The 20,541-nt window shown below is 34.7% G+C and overlaps 7 protein-coding genes across 7 annotated transcripts in view; 5 read left to right on the forward strand and 2 right to left on the reverse strand.

Moving 5' to 3' along the window:
• The window catches only part of CBG18172, a gene marked incomplete at both ends in the record, with an annotated part of 2,173 nt that extends 1,374 nt beyond the window's left edge, over positions 1-799 (forward strand). The window contains one exon of the mRNA XM_045243894.1: positions 533-799. Coding sequence (XP_045096402.1) covers positions 533-799 — 267 coding nt within the window. The remainder of the gene's footprint in view (positions 1-532) is intronic.
• A 3,679-nt stretch (positions 800-4,478) lies between these two features.
• On the reverse strand, positions 4,479-8,118 carry CBG18170 (the record flags this gene model as incomplete). Its single annotated transcript, XM_002642152.1, has 4 exons — positions 4,479-4,738; positions 4,791-5,474; positions 7,741-7,885; positions 8,038-8,118. The coding sequence occupies 4 exons, from the start codon at positions 8,116-8,118 to the stop codon at positions 4,479-4,481; spliced, it is 1,170 nt and encodes a 389-aa protein (XP_002642198.1).
• On the forward strand, positions 7,251-7,307 carry CBG25986 (the record flags this gene model as incomplete). The annotated part of the gene is made up of 1 exon (XM_045243895.1): positions 7,251-7,307. One exon carries the CDS (start codon positions 7,251-7,253, stop codon positions 7,305-7,307), a length of 57 nt encoding a protein of 18 aa, XP_045100075.1.
• Positions 8,119-9,195: 1,077 nt separating the features above from the next.
• On the forward strand, positions 9,196-11,093 carry CBG25985 (the record flags this gene model as incomplete). The annotated part of the gene is made up of 6 exons (XM_045243896.1): positions 9,196-9,257; positions 9,416-9,509; positions 9,603-9,656; positions 9,718-9,809; positions 10,701-10,866; positions 10,914-11,093. 6 exons carry the CDS (start codon positions 9,196-9,198, stop codon positions 11,091-11,093), a joined length of 648 nt encoding a protein of 215 aa, XP_045100074.1.
• Positions 11,094-11,202: 109 nt separating this feature from the next.
• Positions 11,203-12,140, reverse strand: CBG18169 (the record flags this gene model as incomplete). The annotated part of the gene is made up of 4 exons (XM_002642151.1): positions 11,203-11,415; positions 11,464-11,751; positions 11,904-11,988; positions 12,040-12,140. 4 exons carry the CDS (start codon positions 12,138-12,140, stop codon positions 11,203-11,205), a joined length of 687 nt encoding a protein of 228 aa, XP_002642197.1.
• Positions 12,141-14,386: 2,246 nt separating this feature from the next.
• CBG25984 lies at positions 14,387-15,427 on the forward strand (the record flags this gene model as incomplete). The annotated part of the gene is made up of 3 exons (XM_045243897.1): positions 14,387-14,442; positions 14,486-14,696; positions 15,332-15,427. 3 exons carry the CDS (start codon positions 14,387-14,389, stop codon positions 15,425-15,427), a joined length of 363 nt encoding a protein of 120 aa, XP_045100073.1.
• A 2,458-nt stretch (positions 15,428-17,885) lies between these two features.
• On the forward strand, positions 17,886-18,429 carry CBG18166 (the record flags this gene model as incomplete). The annotated part of the gene is made up of 2 exons (XM_002642150.1): positions 17,886-18,047; positions 18,100-18,429. 2 exons carry the CDS (start codon positions 17,886-17,888, stop codon positions 18,427-18,429), a joined length of 492 nt encoding a protein of 163 aa, XP_002642196.1.
• Positions 18,430-20,541: the final 2,112 nt, after the last annotated feature.

Below are 20,541 nucleotides of genomic sequence, written 5' to 3' on the forward strand. Positions count from 1 at the left end.
TAGTTTCTCTCAAAGTCAATATCTTTGGACCACCCAAATTTGATATGATAGAACTCGACGAGGGCTACAAAATGCTACTATTTGGAAAACTGCATCTTGTCTATGACCGAAGTTACAGGCTATCTACTGGCTTTTCCCGGGCGGCCCGCGAACGCCCGAAACAACCTGGAATTGTATTCTGATGCTGAAAAAATGGGAAATTTAACTCACTCCGATACTGTAATGAATTAGCTGGTCGCTGACAAATAAGACACATTTCAAGTGGCGTCATCATGGGTAGAAGGAAATTTTGAGACTGATAGAATCCAATGATCCCATCGGGATATAAATTCTGCTTCTGATTATTTCTATTCACTATATTTTATGAGGAGCCCACTTGATCAAACTACATCCGGAAACAGCGTTTGCGTCAGAGTTGATCACTCCGGTCATATATTGGTATGATCAGTAGGAAGACAAAAGAGCTGGAATTCATTTGGTATTGTGAGACAGATACCAAATTTTTTGGGCCAGAATAATATAGTTTTTTAAGTACCTATTTTCAGCTCATCCGAATCTTTCTCTATCTGGAAGAAAGATACTCAACACATATCAGAAGATCTACACATCTTGTCTCCTACAATATTCATTTCTCAATTATCAACAGAATGCTCCATCTCGGCTCACTGATTTGTTTTCCCTTTATCATTCAGTCAAAAAAGCACACGAAGAGATTCAAACCCATTTCTTTTTTTGTAAAACTAAAATGCCCAACTTACCGTTCAAAGACTCTTTGCACACGAACCTTGATTTTTTCTAAAAAATATTTTGGTCAAAAACCGGTTGTACATAGACGGGCCCCTAACTTTGAACTTTGAGCCAATTTATCGCGGTTTCTGTCAGAGATATAAAAAAGCTGTCAACTGATAAATTGCTTATCATTAAATTAAAAACATTTTATTAGTTAGACATTTTCGATATCTCGCATAGGAATTGAGATAATTGAGCTCAAACTTGGCTATGTGGGGCCTTTCTATTACAGGTCTTACAGTATCTTTCGTTTATCTCTTTCCTCTTTCTTTTCCTTGTTTATCCTTTTTTTTCACTTTCTTGAAATGTTTGAAATGCCTTCAAGAATAAATTTGGTTGGTAAGCACTTCTGATCCCTGGCAAGCAATACAATTTTTTAATCATTAATTCTATCTTCGAAAAGAGTATTAAGACAAGAAGCGAATAGGCATGAAAAGAGAAAACAAGACAATTTATTAAATAATTGCAGAAAAAAAAAGAGAAAAATGAGAAAATGGCACCTGGAAATAGACAGAAATGAGAAAATTAACATCCAGAAGAAGACAGTCTGTACTCTTGAAATCTTCATTGAAACCTCTCGATGCTTGGTCCGTTGGCTCATCTGAAGAAGTTTTTCCAGAAGACGTTCCTTCGATTCTTGAGGCCCCAAAAATTACAGTAATCCGAATATAATCTTTATCTTTGGATTGTTCATCTTGGAGTTTTTAAAGTTGATATTTGATGATTTTGTACAACTTTTCATTTTGAAGCTTTAAATCATCATCAAAGAGTGCCAAAAAGAGTTTTGGAACCTAATTTTGATTTTTTCAAATTCCCGCCGAAACTTAAAACACCGAAAAATCAGAGGGGTTTTTGGAATTTTTCTACAGAGAAAAATTGATTTTTTCTTCGATTTTGAGCAAAATTTTTAGACCGTTTTAGGTTTTTCAGCTATTTTCGAAGATTCTTTTTCGATTTTTCAAATTTTCTGTCTGAAATTTGATGGGAAGATTACTGTAGGTTACTGTAGATAACGAATTTTTCCGTAGTTTTTTAGCAAACACAATCACGCCAAAATGACAGTTGGAAGCAAAAATACAGCATACAATGGAAAATCGTTTTCTACAGTAACATACAGTAATCTTTACGAATACCGTTCCATCAAATATCAGACAAGAAATCGGAAAAGTCAAAAAATAATCTTTGAAAATAGCTGAAAACCCTAAAAGGGTCTAAAAATTTTGCTCAAATTCGAAGAAAAATTGCAAAAACCTCTGTAATTTTTCGGAGTTTCCAGTTTTGGAGGGATTTTAGAAAAAGATTTGAGAACCTTCCAGAAGTTTTCAAAAAGCGACGAGAAATGCGATTTTTAGCTTTTTGAAGCGATTTTTTGAATTGTCCTTCTTTGATATGTCAATCTATATATTTTAGTTCAAGAAGTCTTGTTTCAACTATTTTCGACTTGGATGCTGTCTTTTTTGGTCTGTTTGAGCCCATGTTAGAATTAAATTCGGCTTAAAAATGGTTTTTGGATGGTGCATTTTAAAATGAAATTGGCTTAATATTTAAAAAAAAGCAAAAATAGACTGAAAATCTGTCTGGAATGTTTCATTTTTTCTGGAACTGTTTTAAAGGAGGCCAGACACGAAAGTCTACGGAGTTTTCTTGGAGCGAGATCATGTATTCTGACGGAAAATCGTGCGATTGCGACCCAATGCGCGCTACTTGACGAGCATTTATTTTTTTTTTAGAATACACTAGATTTCTTCACTGTTTGGCAATTATTCCCTACTTTTTCTTGTTATTCGGTCATTCTATGATGTCGCCGCATGAAAACAGAAAGAAAAACAAAAACGAACTGATGGGAATCGAACCCGCGATGCGCGACTGATAGCCAAGCGCGCCCCCACTACACCACAAGGCGCTTGTCGTCTGCTGCCGCAAAAACGATTATGAAACGAGGAGTTGGCGCCGCTTCTAAGAACGGCCGCATTCTTGCTTGTACAGCAACAAGGAGTTATGGTTTGGTGTCCCTTGTTATTTTCTGACTGTAATATGTCATATATCAAAAAACTAGAATTTTGAAAATTTTCAGGTCTGGTCTCCTTTAAACGATTGTGGATTTGATTATGGTCCTAATTTAATATTAAACATTTCAGTTTGGTTATGTGTGGCACGGACTGCACTATGTTTAGGAATATCTGGATTGTCTTCGCTTCATATTGCTATCACAGATTGATCATTTTGTATTTGTTGTAGTTTGATAAATTCGACTGTAATAAGATCACACAAATGGTCATAAACATCTTCCGATCGGAAAAAATGTCTCGTGTCAGCTTCCTGTTTCATTCGATCACCTGAATGATCATTCTTAGAACAAACACGTTACAACGTTCTGACAAAATTCCTTTCCTTCTGATAGGGTATCTTGTACGCCAGCTGACCTTTTTGTCGCCTCGGTCAGTGAGAGGCTGGTATCATAAGTGGATCGTCGTAAAAAATATATACTTCCCTATCTTTCAAAATTGAACTTAGAGAATATTACATTCAGAAATTATGAGTTTGTTTTTTGGAAAATTTGGTTGGAGGTTGCAGTTTCAGATTTTGCTCCAATTCAATGGTATAAAAATTTTCGGTCAAAGTCCCCCTTCAAAGAAGGAATCGTAGTAGTTCAAGATATCCATAGATGCTACAATAAACCAGGAGAACCCAAATGACTCCAAAAATTATCAAGGCTCCTAAAATTATCAATTTGTGTGCAATGGCTGTATCGGATTTTTGTGAATTGGCTCCAAGTCAACTGTGGGTCAACTGGATGCTTCTTATCGATGAAATTTACGAGTGTATCAAGCCATTAATTACCCACAATCCGAATTGGACCTTAGAATCCAAGGAGCGTATTCTAGAAACGGGAACGTCTTCAGATGAACAAACAGACCAAGCATCGACAGGTTTTAAGCTATTTTTTAAATTTAGAGATTTTTGGACTACGGTATGTCGCGAAAAAGTTTTACTTGCATTGAATTTGAATTTTAAAAAATCGGAAAATTTCGAGACTCCGAAAATCCGGAAGTTTCAAAATCTGAACTTTGGACATTCCGAAAAATTCCGGAAAGGTCATTCTGAACATCCTTGGTCTATTTCCAAGTGTTTTTTTGTCTTTTGCTTTTTCTTCTTTTTTTCTGTAAGTTATAATTTTTCCTCGTTTTCTCTTTTCATTTGCTTTCAATTCTTGTATCATCAAAAGATAAATTCAATAATTTGAAAAAGAGTGTTTTATTTTTTGCTAAGAATCAGAAACCAATATCTGAGTGATTACAGTTTACTCAATAAAGTTTTATCAGAATTTATATCGAAAAATTGAAGAAATCACAGAGAAAAGATAGAGTAAGAATGTTGAGAGACCGATAGAATAAAAGAGAGATAATTGTTTTTCAAAAACCAGTTAAACACTCGAGATTCAAATGAACAAAGGAGATATTTTCAAAATGCTACTGGAAAATACCGCAAAACCTGTAATAGAAGGGCCCCTTTTTACTTTGAACCGAGTAATCTGGGTTTCTGTCAAAAATAATAAAAAATTGCCAACTGACAGATTTTTAATATCTTTCCAAGAAACTGAGATGAATTAGCTCAAAATTGACAGTGTGAGGGGCCCTCCTATAACAGGTTTTACGGTAGTGAGTTGAAATGAAACAGACAATATGTGTTCACTTGGAATGATAATCTATCGCTCCTCTTATCATTTGTTTCCATTCCATTGCGGGCTGATAGATTTGGAATAATATAGCCACAGAATTAATATCTTGCCGAGTTTTTGAGATGACGTTACATATGGATAGAAGATCTGTGTAACGAGTGGGAGCATGCTTCTGATAGGTGACTTGACAGTATTTCAAAAGGAGAGAACCATACATTCGTTGATAACAATTCAAAAGTAAACGACCCGTTTCCGACATGTTTGGGACATCTGGAAAATTTGAATTTGTTGAAAATCAATTTTTTTGGCCATATTTTCATACCTGGATTACAAATAAATATTATATTGAGAAGTAGGAATTCCTCTTTAGTGATATTGAGTTCTCGCAATTTTCCAATAACTCTGCATTTGATTCTGTTCTCCACTTTTGGACACTTGCTTGTGGTAATATTCATTTCATCTGGGAAAACGGGGCAACCTTCTGGGTATGTGATATTATCCAATTTTGAGAGATATGATTGTACAGCCAGTGCAACAATGCAAACATTCAAATAACATGACTTGAGAAACACTTTGGAATCAGATGACGTCAGAAGTTTCACAAAATCGAGCTTCTTGATAAAGTCAATTGTTACAACATGGTTTATAAACTCCCAGTCGTGATAAGTGTTCTTAGTAATCGGAGATTTTTTAGTGAATTGAGTTTCTGTAGAATCAGTGACATCCTCAAAAGTTATGTTATCCGGTGCTCGGAAGTTTACAAATAAGTTCCATTTTTCCATTTCCATTCGACAAAGATTTTCTATAGTATCGGAAAGTTCCAGTTTATCCAGCTTCTGAATCATTTCAGCCCGAAGACATTGTTGAAAACGACAAATTCTGCAATCGTAGTTTGCGATTTCGTCTGGATTTTTATAGCAATTATCTCCATTTTCACATTGATCAAAGAACTTTTGAATGTGGTGACTCGACGGAAAAACATTTTGCAAGCATTGCAGCAGTAAACCTTAAAAAATAAATTTAAAATTATTTTTTTAACAATTAGTGTCACCCCATAGTTGAAGGAGTTTGATGCTCGATTGCAAATTTGACAATTTTCCGTTTTCTTTTCCAATTGAAGGAAATTCATTGGATTTGTATTCATTTGAATGTTTTCTGTAATTCTTTAAAAATTGAAAAAAATACCTAAAAGCCTGTAATAGAAGGGCCCCCACACTGTCAAGTTAGAGCTCAATTATCTCATTTCCTCTAAAAGATATCAAAAATACGTCTACTGATAAAATGTTTGTAATTTTCTGATGAACTATTTGTCACTTGACAACTTTGTTATATCTTTGACAAGAATCGAGAAAAGTTGGCTCAAAGCTAGGAGCCATTCATTACAGGCTTTACGTTATTTTTTTCAAATAAGGCGGCAAAATTTTGAACACAAGAAACAACTTAAAGGGAGTGGGATATTAAAAAAATTGATTATCTCAGAATTTCTGTCATAAATGCCTATCGAGGAGTTGAACTTGTGGGACAATTATTGAAGTTGCACCGCTGCTACCGGCTGAGCCACGCTAAGCTGGCGACCAAAGCCAAACAAAGAAGCGTAGTAGCTGTACGCGGAGCAGAGCAGAATAAAAATTTTGAAAATCCAGAAAAAGGAATCCGGAAGAAGGAATGAAAAATTAGAAAAATACGGATGACGGGAGGTGGAGCAAGGACCACATTTTCGAAAAAAAATGGTGTTCATTTTGAATTTGTATACCGCAGAATGCATACCCTAACTACAAAAAATTCTGAAAAATCACCTGTTTTCCCCCCTCCTTTAACGAAAAGCATATATTCTTTTTCAAGAAACAAAATAATTTCCCACGAACGAAGTCAGAATCAATGAGAATTTTAAAGTAGTAAGCTCAATAGAGCTTTTTTTTCGTTCTGATTCATAAAAATGTCACTGGAAGGAAATATAATATAATTAATTGTCGGAGAGTGAAACAGAAAGATTTTGAGAGAGTCTGGGAAAATGTGGTTCTTAATCCTGATCTAAATATGTGATCTACATACAAAGTCTTTGTGGTTTTTGAGCAGTTAATTTTTCAAAAATTCAAACTGAAATTTTCCAAGAAACCGAAAAAAAATAACACCATATAATTTTTTGTCTTCTAACAAGAAAATTTGTCTGGTGAGTGAGCAGACTTTATATTTATGACTAGACGTCAGAAAAACAAAAAAAATTGTGACCACATGACGTCGAGGCTCAAAAATCACATCAAGTACGGATTATCAGGATGTTGGAGCATATTTTGTGAGAAAATATTTGGTCAGAATGATCTGCTTATGTCCTTGCAGAGATATGTATATGACAAATCAGCGGTGAGCGAGATTCGGTCAATCATTCTGGAATTTGTTTTGTTTAGAGAGAGCTTGTGATATAACTTCCTTTTCTAGTTGTAAAAGTTTTATTGTCATGAAGTTATCAGATAGAAATTAGCAAAGGAATTAGGAAAAATTGGCTCTTTTCTAGTTTAAAGGTGTCAAAAAACAACAAAGGTTTCGAAAAAAATAAAGGGAAAAATTAGAGGTCCCAAAATAAAAGAAAGGTACAAAACTAGAAAACCCACAGAGGTCAGAATAATGTACCAGCATTAAAACTTTGTACAAATTCAAGTTTCGGAGCCTTATAGGAACCATTTCGGCTGTGTTGGCAAAATTTTCGAGCATGTTCAACAGCTCAAAGACGCTCTTCAAGAGAGATGTCACCAGTACAACTGAACTTGAGAGTCTGGTCGCCAGAATGATGAAGAGGCTGATTGAAGTGAACAATAATAACAAAAGAGACATTATCTACTGATAATTATGCTTTCTCTAAATTGAACTGTTTGTCTGCTTTTTCTAACTAAATAGATGTTTTGTTACCATTCGTCTTTTGAACAGAATTTTCCTCAACCAATAAAAAAGTATGAATTCGTTGGAAAAAAAAAATGAAACATTGAATAAAAATTCGTTTAAAAAGCTAATAAATATCAAAAACTACAATGCCTCGAAAAAACATAACAAAATTGAATTTGGATTTCATGGATTACTGTAGTTTTTGAAATCGGAAGATTACTGTAGCTTTTTAATTCTTTTTCAAAATATTGTACTCATTTCTGGAATTTCTGACAATATGGCTCGAGTGGAATTGTTGTGTCTTCATAATGTCTTCAAAATAACAGATGTTAAAATTAAGAAAATTTCATTGGATATCAAAATTCATGACCACAATGTCACTTTATACGACGCACAGTGAAATGCGGTTACGGTAATGATCAGAAGAATTGAGGACGACAGAGATAAATATGCAGAATAACCGAGATCTAACTTCAAAACTTCCTTGTTACCATAAACAACTTTCAGGCTATTTTCGATTGCTGCGAGATTTGTTGAAATCTGGAGTATAGAAATGAGAGTGAATAAGAAAACTATCAAAGAACAAGCGGAAAATGGGTCAATCAGAATTCGAAGTTTCGGAGAGAGGCCTTCCTTGATTGTGACGAAACTGAAATATTAGATATAACACATGGATGACGCTGAGTGATTACCTGATAAGTCCATAAAGAGCAATCATGAAGATGAACAGTGCAAATGTCAAGTACATCAGAACACACGACACGCCAAACCATGGAAAACTTGTCTGAAATTCAAAAGTCTCTCTTCAACACTATATGAGATTTAGTACCTTAATCTCGGATACATATGGAATTTTTATGTCGGATCTATATGGAACTAATCCAAACGTCTTCGATTTGTCATTAATTAGCTGATTGCTAACGACCCATGAGGGTGTGAAGATTCCAACGGTGTTCAGAGCGAAAGTTATAAGAAGAATTATGCCAAGAACAAGAATTGCGATGTGGCTTTTTTTAATCATCGTTTTTGGCTTTGAAACTAAATTTTATACAATCTATTGGTCGTCTTAAATATTCAACAATTTTTGATATTTGTCTAACTGTTTACGAGTGAGTGGGGACACCTCTAAAAACTATGTTTTATATGCACAAACAGTCATAATTTCGCTTTTGTTTTAGTATTGTTCAAACAATGAAAAATGGATTTTTATTACTTCTTGAATATGAAACTTTTTCGACTATGAAACTTTTTGGAAATCAAAAAGTTATCGAAATATTTGCTCTGGTATTATTTTTTCTGTAGGGGATCTAGTTTTTTAGGGATACACTTTTTTTCAGTGCTTTAGATTTTCAGATTTTCAGAACTCCAGCATTTCATAAATCAGTTCAAAATATCAAAATTTTCAGAATTTTAGGTTTTTAGGCTTTCGAACTTTCATTATTTTTAGATTTTTAGATTTTTAGATTTTCAGGATTTCAAATTTTTTATGCTTCCAAAGTTTCAGATTTTCTTTTTTTTTTCAGGCTTTCGAAATTCTATGATTATGATTTTCGTTCTAAGAAAGAACTTCAGATTTTCAGAAGTTCAGATTTTCAGATTTTCAGATGTATAGAATTTGAAATTTTTTGGGCTTTCGATATTTCAGAATTTCAACTTTTCCATTTTTCAGAAGCTTCGTTGTGTGTGGGAATATCTGGATAGCCTTTGCATATTGCTATCAAAGATTGATCATTTTGTATTTGTTGTAGTTTGATAAATTCGACTGTAATAAGATCACATAAATGGTCATAAACATCTTCCGATCGGAAAAAATGACTCGTGTCAGCTTCCTGTTTCATTCGATCACCTGAATGATCATTCTTAGAACAAACACGTTACAACGTTCTGACGAAATTCCTTTCCTTCTGATAGGGTAAATTGTAGCGCCAGCTGACCTTTTTTTTGTCGCCTCGTATCCGGCCAATGGAAGGCGGGTATGATAAATGGAATGTCGTAAACAAAATATATACTTCCCTATCTTTCAAAACTGAACATTGAGAGAATATTATACCCAAAAATCTTGATTGACAGAGAAATTAAAACTCTGGGAGTTCTTATCTCCCTCTGTTTTCTTTTTCATACATATGGACTATTTTCCGATTGCTGGATTGAATCAGAGTCTTTTGTAAAAGATTTGGTGGGAGGTTGCCGTCATACCCTAGATCTCTATTCAACGGTATTTTTCATTCTAAATTCCTTATAAATACTCCAATTGCAGATCCTACATGGATGGTATGATGAACATGGGGAACTTTACTTTATCAGATTTTTCGTAAGTGTTTTTCTACAGCTGAGATATTTTTGCTTCGAGATTTTGAACGAATTTTTTTCAGGATGGAATCCGTCCTGATAATATGGTTTGCATAATGATGTATGTATCGTTGGCACTACTGTTGGTTGTGATTCTGAGCTACTGTTTGATTGTGTAAGGATACCGAAAACCTGGAATAGAATGAACCCTTAACCACCAACATTGGATTCTTTTCTAGTTTAGAGGTTCCAAAATATAATAGAGGTCAGAAAAAAAGACTAGAGGTCTCAAATAACTTTGCTGTTTCAAAAGAATTTTCCTCATATTTTTTGCTTCAACAACATAAGAAAAAAAGAAATGAACCCAAAATTATTAGGAACAATCACAGTTGAACACTTGTTATCATATGAAGCCTCAAAACTTACAACTAAGTATCTCACACTGTACAAATGCTGTCGCATTATCCCAACATCTGTTTTTTTTCAAATTTTGGACCTCTAAACTAGAAAAGAGCCCAACTTTGATCCAATTTAACACTCTGATAGATTTCAACTTTGATCCCCTATATCTGAATCCCTGCAAAAGATATCAACAAGTTATTAAGTGACAAAATATTTTTAATAATATGAAAAACATTCTGTCAGTTGACTTGTTTTCAATATCTTTCACAGAAATCTTCAATATCTTTCACAGAAAAGAAGAATTTCACAGAAATCTTTCACAGGAATCGAGATATATGGGCTCAAAGTTGACGGTTTCTGTGGCATTAGAGTATTTACGGTATCTCGGTTACCATGAAAACTATTAAAACTGACTATTATTTACTTGATATAATCAAAGAGGCATAAAACAATTAATTTTCTCGTAATTGTTTTAAAAGAGCCTCTCGGGGAGTTGAACTTGTAGTACGGGTATTGAAAATGCGACGCCACTACCCACTGAGCCAAGCGGACGTAGCTAGGTCCCCTCCGTCTAATTTTGAAAAATTGCTTCAAAATAGACAATCAGGAAAACTTTCTAATCTACAGGGATTACTGTACTAATTTAAGTTTAAATAAATTTCAGAAATCAAATTCGGAAAAACTATACACTTGTCAGAACTCGTAGACTGTTATTTGGTATTTCTCTTGGAACCATTTTGGCATCTGGTATCACAAGCATTGCTTTTTATATATTCACAGGGGAAGTGAAACGAGAAAATGTTTTGCAACGTCCAAGCGTTGAAAATTATGTATAACCGGAAACCACATTTTTTGTGATTTAAATTTTTTCTTTCAGTTAGGATACTCTGCCAAATCAAGTTTAATTTCCGCTGGACTTTGTGTTGTAATTTGTGGATTTTCTATCAAATTAGCACTGCAGAGATGTCGATTAGATGATGATTATCTGAATTTGAATGACGCTGAAGAGGATTCTGTAGAAATTCCAACGAAGAATACAATACAACAAAAGAAATAATTGTGATTTTGCATTAAACTTTATAAATTGGGATGACACATAATAAAAATAGAATTTCAAACAATTCAAAAAATAGAACAGAAATATTACAGCAAGTTTAAATGAAATACTAAAAATCGAGATTGGGGCTTTGATTCCCAAAATTCAATCCAGCCTCTATTTTCAGCCGATTATATTCTTGACTGATAATACGAAGCTTCTGGAACAAATCTGACTCTGTGAGAGCTTTGATTCTAGAATATGGGTTAAGATGATTGGTGTAAACAAGATGTTCGTTGTCTTGATCTGCGGCACCGAACCGTTTGAAAAGCGATGGATCAAACTGAAATTTTAACTCTATTTCTTGAAGTTTCAATTAGAAAACGCATACCGTTTGAATGAACGCAACGTGTCTGAACGCTTTGTCTTCGTGAAGTTTTAGACAAATCATGTAAGCTTCCAGTATGTTTTCTCTCAATACCAGATCAGTGAGTTTACGGAAACTCAAACAGGTATCTGGATCGATACGAATCTTGACGACGTGATCCACTGGTTGGGTGTAGAAGAATGTGTAGAGAGAGTAGAGGCCGAATAAACGTTCTTCTAAACTTCTTGGAATTCCTGGGCAAACTTTCTCTTCTATATACGGCAAGCAATGGATCAGAAGCTGTTCATTAAACTGAAAGAAACTCGATCAATATTATTCTGGTACGAAAAAATGTAACTGTGGAAGAGAAACGACAACTACAGTAACCTAGAAATATTTTTATTTTAACATAAATTTTGAAAGAAAACTGCAATTTTTGTATTTTAAGGAAGAGAGCCACAAACCTCAATAATCTCTGCACTCTCACTGCGTCCATTGTATAAATTGATCATTCTCAAATGTTCAAATAGCTTCTTATAATCAGTGAATCTGGAAATTCAAGTAATTATATAGACAATTCTTTCAAGAAAAAAAAAATACCTGATAGTTTTCAATTGGAGAAAAGATTTTAGAAATGTATCGAGATCAGTCCGAAGGCCAGCCGACACTGGAATCAACGATGTGGCCCCACCTTTGGGCATTTTTTAGCTGAAAATAAAGAATTTCTTTTTTAAAACAGTGCCATAGAATGAAATTCAATTAAAAATCAAAACTCCATCAGCGTTTAGTCTTTGCACACAGGGTGGTCGCAGTTTTCGTACTGGGAGGTCCGCTCGTTGCGAAGTGTGGGGTACAATATCAGGTGTGCGCCTTTAAAAGATACGGTAGAATTGCATTTATCGACTTTTCACTTTTGAGGGATTTCTAGACAAAGAAAGGGAAGAAAAACGAAAAGAAAGCAAGAAAAATAAGAAAAAGGTAAGAAGGAAAGAAAGAAGGAGAACATTGGAATAACGAAATAAATTATGTCAAAGTGTTACTTCCTGATTTAATTCAGCTTCTGCACTTTTGGAATGTTCAGAGAAACTTCAAATTGTCTGATGTTTCTGAATTTTTATATATCTCTGATATTTTATTGGTAGACGAAATTTTTTCTCTTTTACAGGAATCCTGACAATTCGTCTGGAAATTAAGGGTTTTAATTTGCTTCTATTAGAGAAAACACGGTACTTAAATGCAATTTTTTATGCTGAAGGGGAAAAAAGTGTTAAGACACAATCTCTGATTGTGAGAAACTCGAAAACACCATGACAATGGAAAAAATCAAAATGATCGTAGGAGTCTGATATTGTATGTGGTGGGTATAGGTGCTACTTTAAGACTTTTGACCATGGTACCCATAGGCCACGCCCCCTTCTGGGCGCGATGACATACCGTAACCCTGAAAAATTATTTTTGTTCAAAAATTGATATCAACTCAAATGTTTCAAATTTCAGTTTCTGGTACATTTTTGATCATTTTTTGTGATGGGACCAATTTTCTACAGTAACCCTGAAGCAGAGAAAATTTCACTTTCTTGAATTTTTTTTTCACTTTTTTGGAAATTTCTCAAAAATCTGCCTGTGTTTACTGAACCAAACCTTGATAATTCGATAATTTGGACCTACTTACACTATAATACCATAAAGTCATAAAAAAATCCGATGCCCTTAAAAGGGTTATTTTCGAAACCAACTTTGGACAAAAAATGAAAATGGAAATAATGATTAGGTTTGACTTGGAATGAATTAATTTTGCTATTTCAAACATTTTTTGTGTTAAGACCAAAATTCTAACTTGTTTCCTTTCAGCTGAAAAGTTTGATTTTTCATCCGACTTCGAAAAAAATCACTGAAAATCGGTCGTCGTGAAAAATTTCAAATTAGTGTAAACAAGGTAATATCAGATTCAAAACCAGCGTAAAAATTCACACAAAAAAATGTTTGTTTGAGTTTGCATATCTCGAGCACAAAATGAGTTTTAGTCCAAAAAGTGCAAAAACACCATGTGGGGGAGCAACGAAAATTCGCCCGAAATCGACCACCTCCAATTTTGATGAAATTCATACCAGATGTAGTATTTGTTATGAGTATTTTTCTGGCAAAGTTTCAAGATTCGTTCTCATCGTCTTCGTGCTTTTTTGCAACGCTTAGTTTATCACTGAAAATGGACCTGGAAGTAATTATTCCCGATTTTTTGGTACTTCGAAAAAAAATGTACCAGAAACTGAAATTCGAAACATTTGAGTTGATATCAATATTTTGAACAAAAATAATTTTCAGGGTTACGGTATGTCATCGCGCCCAGAAGGGGACGTGGCCTATGGGTACCATAGTCAAAAGTCTTAAAGTAGCCCCTATACCCACCATATACAATATCAGACACCTACGACCATTTTGATTTTTTCCATTGCCATCGTCTGTTGACTCGATCTCAATTCCCTCAGAGAATGTGTCTTAAAGGTTTCTTCCAATTGTCAATTCTAGTGGTCCTAAAGCTTCCTCAAATAGACCGAAGTGCTACAATGGCATCAGATGAGTCCCTAAAAAAATTAACATCCATTTTTCAAAAACCCCACCCAAAACAAAATGATTCATAGGTTGCTTTGTCATCTTTTCATTCTTCCCACACTTTCCTGAACTGATAAGAAACTCCTAGAAATTTATCACTCAGTACACATCGTTCTCAAAATGGTAGATCGAAACCTATTGATTCTCGGAGTCTTCATTTATATTGGTTTTGTTTTGAATACAGTTGGAGTGTTTACATCTTACTGGGCTGTGGATTCATTTGGATTTGATGGAGGAATCACTCACATTAACCATGTTTGACTTTTATTTTCACTTCGTCTCACTATTATAACTTTTTTAATATGCAGAAGCATGGTTTCTCGCAGCCACTATTTTTATGTATTTCTCATTTCTTCAATTTGCATTCACATTTTTAATCTACCTTTATACAGTGTAGGTTTTTAAATTATTGTTAGTTTTGTAATACGAATTTCAGTTTTGTTGTATACCGAAACGGATACTCTCGAAGTGTCCGCAAATGGTTCAAATTAATGACAAACAATTCTGGCACGATTGTCATTTTCACTGTTATTGCTCTCATTTTGATGGGAGTCAATTTTTCAAAAGCTTGTGACTCAACAGACTTGTTTTTAGGAACTACATTCGAGATTATCATCTTGATATTCGTACCGGTTCACTGGAGAGTTGTAAGGTTTGTTTTGACTGCTGCTTTGCTTATAAAATGACTTCAAATTCAGAACCGAAAAACCTGTGAAAACCATCTATCATGGAAAGACGTCAAAATATTCAGAGAAAAGTGTCGTGCTGAAAACAAAAATCCAGACGACTTTGAGCCGGCAGATCTCATTGGATTGTAAGCAACAATATAATCAATACAATTACTTTTGCATTTTTTCAGAGCGCCAAAGTGACTACTACTGCCTAGTGAAGACTACAAGTGACGACTTCACATCATGATTCAACTTTCATCTAACACACAATCATTGGTTTTTTTTCTTTTTTGTTGTTCGCTTCATTATTTTTTTTTCTTCTGTCCGCTATTGGATTTTTTAAAAATAAATCCTATTTACCAAATTGATTTTGACAGAATTTTCAGATTTTTTTAGAGCCTACGGTCCGATTTCGTGTGAGCGACGCGTAACTTGCGCGTAGGTTTGGCGTCTTTTGGGCGGTCGCTGGGCGGCTTCTACAGAAAACTAAAGCGACATCCGCCATGACGCAGCTCAGAAGCCGCTTTAATCCAGCCCAAAAGTTGCGGGCAACAGCCGAGTATAGTGCAAGATATAGGAAAGAAAAAACATTGAAAAATTGAAATTTTCAGTTAGGGTATTCGGCATGGCTCAGTTGTGCGGCTGCAGTTTTATCACTTGGTAATTTTATACTTGCTATGGTGATTGCTGAAAACGAATGCAATTAAATTGGACTTGTGTTTCGAAATGTTCAAATCTTTATATAAAATGTATGTTTGGTGCTTGGAATACTAAATAAAGCATTATTTGTTCACTCATGTTGAAAGATTTTCAGCCAAATAGAAAAAGGTCCAAGTTTGGTGATCAATGCATCAAAGTTTTCATTAAATATTGCCACCCGTTTCCGTACACTTCCGTGAGAAATTTAAATTCTGAAACTAGAAAAATGTCTTATCAGTTTTTGAGTCGTCAGAGATCAGGTTCACAGATTTTGAGTTTAAGTGTCCGAGGACAAGAAAAAATTGAGTCTTGAATGTCAAATCAAAAGGGAAGTAGGACCTAAAATTTCTATTGTATCAAATTTTTTCAAAAATTATGTGTTTTCCTACAGGGTGGCTCATATTTACCCGCACAAAAGTTCGCACTACCACAACGTATGAATGAAGCGTTGCGCTGGGCTCAAATTTAGTATACAACAATTCATATAGTTGATCAATAAACTGGCCGAATTTCAATAGATTTGATCAACTTTGAGCTGAGCTATCGCTTGTCAAAATTGCTTCATTTCATGAAAATTGCAGCGACGTGCAAGAAACATTACGCCTCTTATCTTTGAATAAGCATAACAATACCTAGACTTGAGCAGTCGCTTTGAAAATTTCAGTAACTTTGAATCGAACGTAAAATTATATTTCTGCCAATTTTCGTGCTTTTAACATTCTTATGTCTAAAAATATACCCGTTTTCGTTTATGCGGGTAATTATGATCCACCCTTTAGTATTAGGTTGAACAGAAAGTTTCTTCCTTTTTTGGTAACCTTTTTGGTCAAATTTTTCTAGAAGGGGAGAAGGCGAGATAAATAAAAGTTACGTCCATAAGCATCGATAGTTGTCTGCCAACGCTCCGGTAATTTCTTAATTCCATGGGACCAGAACGAGGAGAGCGGCGATTGAATAAGTGGGTCAACACCTTTTTGGTGTCATCTTTTCAATTGAAGTCCTCCCTATCACGATGGCGCTAAAGAGTCCCAAACAACCATTTATCTAAAAGGGCAAGATCCAGAGAATACGATGAATGTAAAAAAATAATTCAGCCAAGCGACATGAATTTTTAGCTGCTCCCTCTAATCACGGGCGATCTCGCATTGTCGCGCTGAATATGAACTTTGGGGTTTTCTCCTTTTTTTGCTTCGACTGCCAAACTTAGTTTTTCTAATTAGGAACAATACGAGACGGCAATTATAATGATATCTTCATTTAAAAGTTCCCCGTCTCCATTCGTTGAAATAAATAAATAAAATTAAATTAAAAGTTCCCCGTCTCCATTCCCTTAACAGACCATCAAACACAATGCTTCCCACTTTTCACGTAAAATTTAGAGATGTCCAGAGCTAGCTGTTCTTTGTTAATCAACTGACCTTCCGCACATTGATAGAGTAACTTAACAACTTTTCATTTACACTAATCAGATCATCCACCCAACTGAACATGTGAAGAAATGATAGGAGAAACAGGCTCATGTCCACATAGAGATCCATATCATAGTCCTTCAAGACACGGGGTGCGAATCCACCCATTTTTGACTTCGCCAACACGCTTCGATCCGTTCTCAATACTTGGTTGACTAACGTACAATGCCTTTGACATTTTACGAATAGTTTGAAATGGATTATATACATTCATCATTTTTGCGAATAGCAGGTATTTGAATATCAAATAAAAATCACGTAGCTTATGTGCAGTCGGATAATGGCCAAAAGAATAGTCATTCCTTCGACACTGAGTGAGATGAAAACTAACCAATCTACAATCTAATAGACACTGAACACAGCTCTCTAACAAAAAAAGTTTGACCCGCTACACCTTTTCTAGAACCAGAAATCGAGCCTCAAAAACAGCCCTGTGAAAAAGGAAGAAACTTTTTCTGTTCAATCTAATATTATTGGCAAAATTTTTTGATCTAAAATCCACGGAAAAACGTCGTTGAAAGTGAACGTTTCGTTTAAAAAGGGGGCGAAAGGGATTTGAGTTCCCGCGCAATTAGGAAATCAGGCCACGGTTCAGGGCGGGCGGGGATCTCACTGGGCGGGAATTCAAATCCTCGTACCTATTCGCCATCCGTTTTAGCAAAAATTTACACTTTCAATGGCAATTTTTGGGGATTTCAGATTTTTGTTTAATTTTCCTGAGATCTTTTCGAACATTTCAATGCAAAAAAATTGTTCGAAGTCCTCTTTCAAAATCAATTCTTCGGAAAACTGTATTTAGATCCAGGATCACTAAAATCAGTTTCTCCTGATTTACAAGCATCCACATTCTAGGATTTCACAACGTGAGTGTCGCTTTTATTGACATGTTCATTTTCACAATTCGACTTGTTTCCGCTCGTTTTATAGCAGTTTGGAGGTATGACTCTCAGCTAAGTAAATTCAAAAAAAAAATAAAAACTCAATTACAGTAACAAAGATGGTTGAAAGAAACTCTCAAAATGTTTTGGCAGGTGGTACAAGTCTTGGTGCCGCAGTTGCTCCTCCTCAAGCTCATACAAATTTCGTGGATGCTGGAGCCACGTCGCTGATGAATAAACCCGGAGAGCCTCCGTTCAGATTAGCACTAAATACCAATAAAGTGAGATCATCATCTAATTGATGTCATATCTATCCAATCTAAAATCTTTCAGATTGAATTCAAGTGCACTGAAGACAGAAAACCGTCGTCAGTATTTGTGAAGTTATTCAATCCAACAAATGAAACAGTCTCATTCAAAGTTCGTTGTACTTCTGCAGACATCTTCCGTGTTCAACCACCACTTGGATTCGTGAAATCAAATGAAACTGTTTCGATTGTGATTTGGTATCAGAATCAAGACAAAAAGGATGCCATGTCCAAATGCCATTATTTTGCCTTTTATCATACTCATAGTGATGGACGGACTGCTCGTGAACTATGGGCAAATTCTAAAGCAGAAGGTGTTCGTCGTCTTCCGGCTTCTTTTATTTCTGCAAAGTGATCTCAACTCGAATAAATAACTTTCTGCTTTTTATTTTTTTGTTTCACAAAATAAAAATACATCAGGTTTTACAATAAAACCTCTAATAGAGTGCCACCCAATTTTTTTCCTTTGAGACAATTTTTCCCAGTTCCTGTCAAAGATATAAAAAATTGTGAACTGATAAGCTGTTTATCATAATATCAGAAGTCTTTTATCAGTGAACATATTTTTGATATCTTTTACAGGTAATGAGGTAGATTGGCTCAAATTTGACACTAGAAAAAATGTTTTTGTAAATAGTTGACAATCTACCTGTAATACTCCATTCAGAAATGGTTTTCAATATTGAAGTATGAATGACTGAAATTTTGTAATTATCTACCGTAATCACTGTAATAGAGGGACCCATTCTGTCAAGTTTGAGCTCAACTATTTCAATTCCTGTTCAAAATATCAAAAATGTGTCAACTAACAACGCATTTCGTATATACTGATAAACAAATTATCAGTGGACAACTTATTTATATCTTTGAAAGGAACCGAGATAAACTTGCTCGAATTTAAAAGTTAGTGAGTCCTTCTATTACAGGTTTTAACGTATCAAAATTGAGTTTTCAAAAAAATTCCATATTGAATTCAGATCATGATTTTTCATGTTATTGGCGCTTTTCTAAGTGTTCAATTAAAACACATTTTAAGATTTACATTTGAACATTTTAAATTTCATGTAGTTTCCAGAATATTCAAATGAAAAGAAACAATTTGGAGGTTACAACAACTGGGGAGTACAAGGTGGCACAAAGCAGTTTAGGGGTACAAAATTGACTATTCGGGGGTATAAAAATCAAAATTTTCAGGTATTTTGTACCCCTTAATTGCTTCGTACCCCAGCGAGCCCAAAATCTTTGTGACCTATTAATTATTTTCCAAACGAACAGAGATTTGAAAATACCGTTAAACCTGTAATAGAAGAACTCCCCCACTGTCAAGTTTGAGCTCAATTATCTCGATTTTTGTGAAAGATATCAAAAAGTGGTCAAATGACAAACTGTTAGTCACAATATCACAAACAATTTATCAGTTGACACATTTTTAATATCTTTTAATATCTTGCATAGGAATTGAGATAATTGAGCTCAAACTTGACACTGTGGGAGCCCTTCTATTACAGGTCTTACGGTATTACTTTTTTATGTTGAAGAGATTCCGAATAATAAAACTAACAATTTATTATTGCACATTGGATATTAAAAAATGCGAGATTTGAAAGAAGTAAATTGCACCGAACGAAAATTAAAGGATTCTACTCATTCTTGTTAATTCGATTCATCTGAATCTATTGGCTTTTTGCTGCCTGCTGCTTTCCATTTTCCCAAGTGGTTGTCTTCAAAGTGGCTGACGCCTTCTTAGCTCCGGCTCCTCCCTGAAATTTATTTTTTTATGAAACTAATTTTTTTCGTTTCGAGACGAAAAGCTACAGTAATCCCCCACATACCTTGGTGCAGAGACGAGTGACTTGAGCGGCGATTTGCGAATAACGGACATAGTTAAGTCCAGCGGCTCTCCAGGCGACCATTTTCGAAAAGAGGATTTATTAACCTAAATTCAATTCAAAAGGTTTAGAACTATGTTTTACAGAAAATATATAAAATCATTGGTTTTGAGAAACCGTTTAAATCGAAACTTCAATATCCGTCTCCTGAAAATTCCGAGAAAATTCTTTATACAATCTATTTTAATTCGAAATTGAATGTTTTGAAAAAAAGTTAATTGGTCCAAAATGATAACAAAATATTTTAATAAATATCTAATTACAGTAACCTTGTTGTTCTAATAATCAGGTTATTTGATTCTCACCGAAAACAAGTTAAGCTCATGCAGTTTGTTATATCATTGTCTTTTAGTTATTCTTGTTAATTCAAAATCCAAAGAAACAGCAAATCGTTTATTTGATAACGAGATAGAAAAAATTATTACTTATTGGAAAAAGCGAATAATAGAGAGAATTACGCAGTTGGGGGATGTGCTGGAAGTGGGAGCGAATTGTGCGATTTTGGAAAAAAGGGGGGCGGAGCGAGCAACTTACAGACACTCACACGCATGCAAGGAAAAATCTGGAGCGTGGAGAAG

Source organism: Caenorhabditis briggsae (assembly GCF_000004555.2).
Source record: "Caenorhabditis briggsae complete genome, chrIII, whole genome shotgun sequence".
NCBI classification, from domain to species: domain Eukaryota; kingdom Metazoa; phylum Nematoda; class Chromadorea; order Rhabditida; family Rhabditidae; genus Caenorhabditis; species Caenorhabditis briggsae.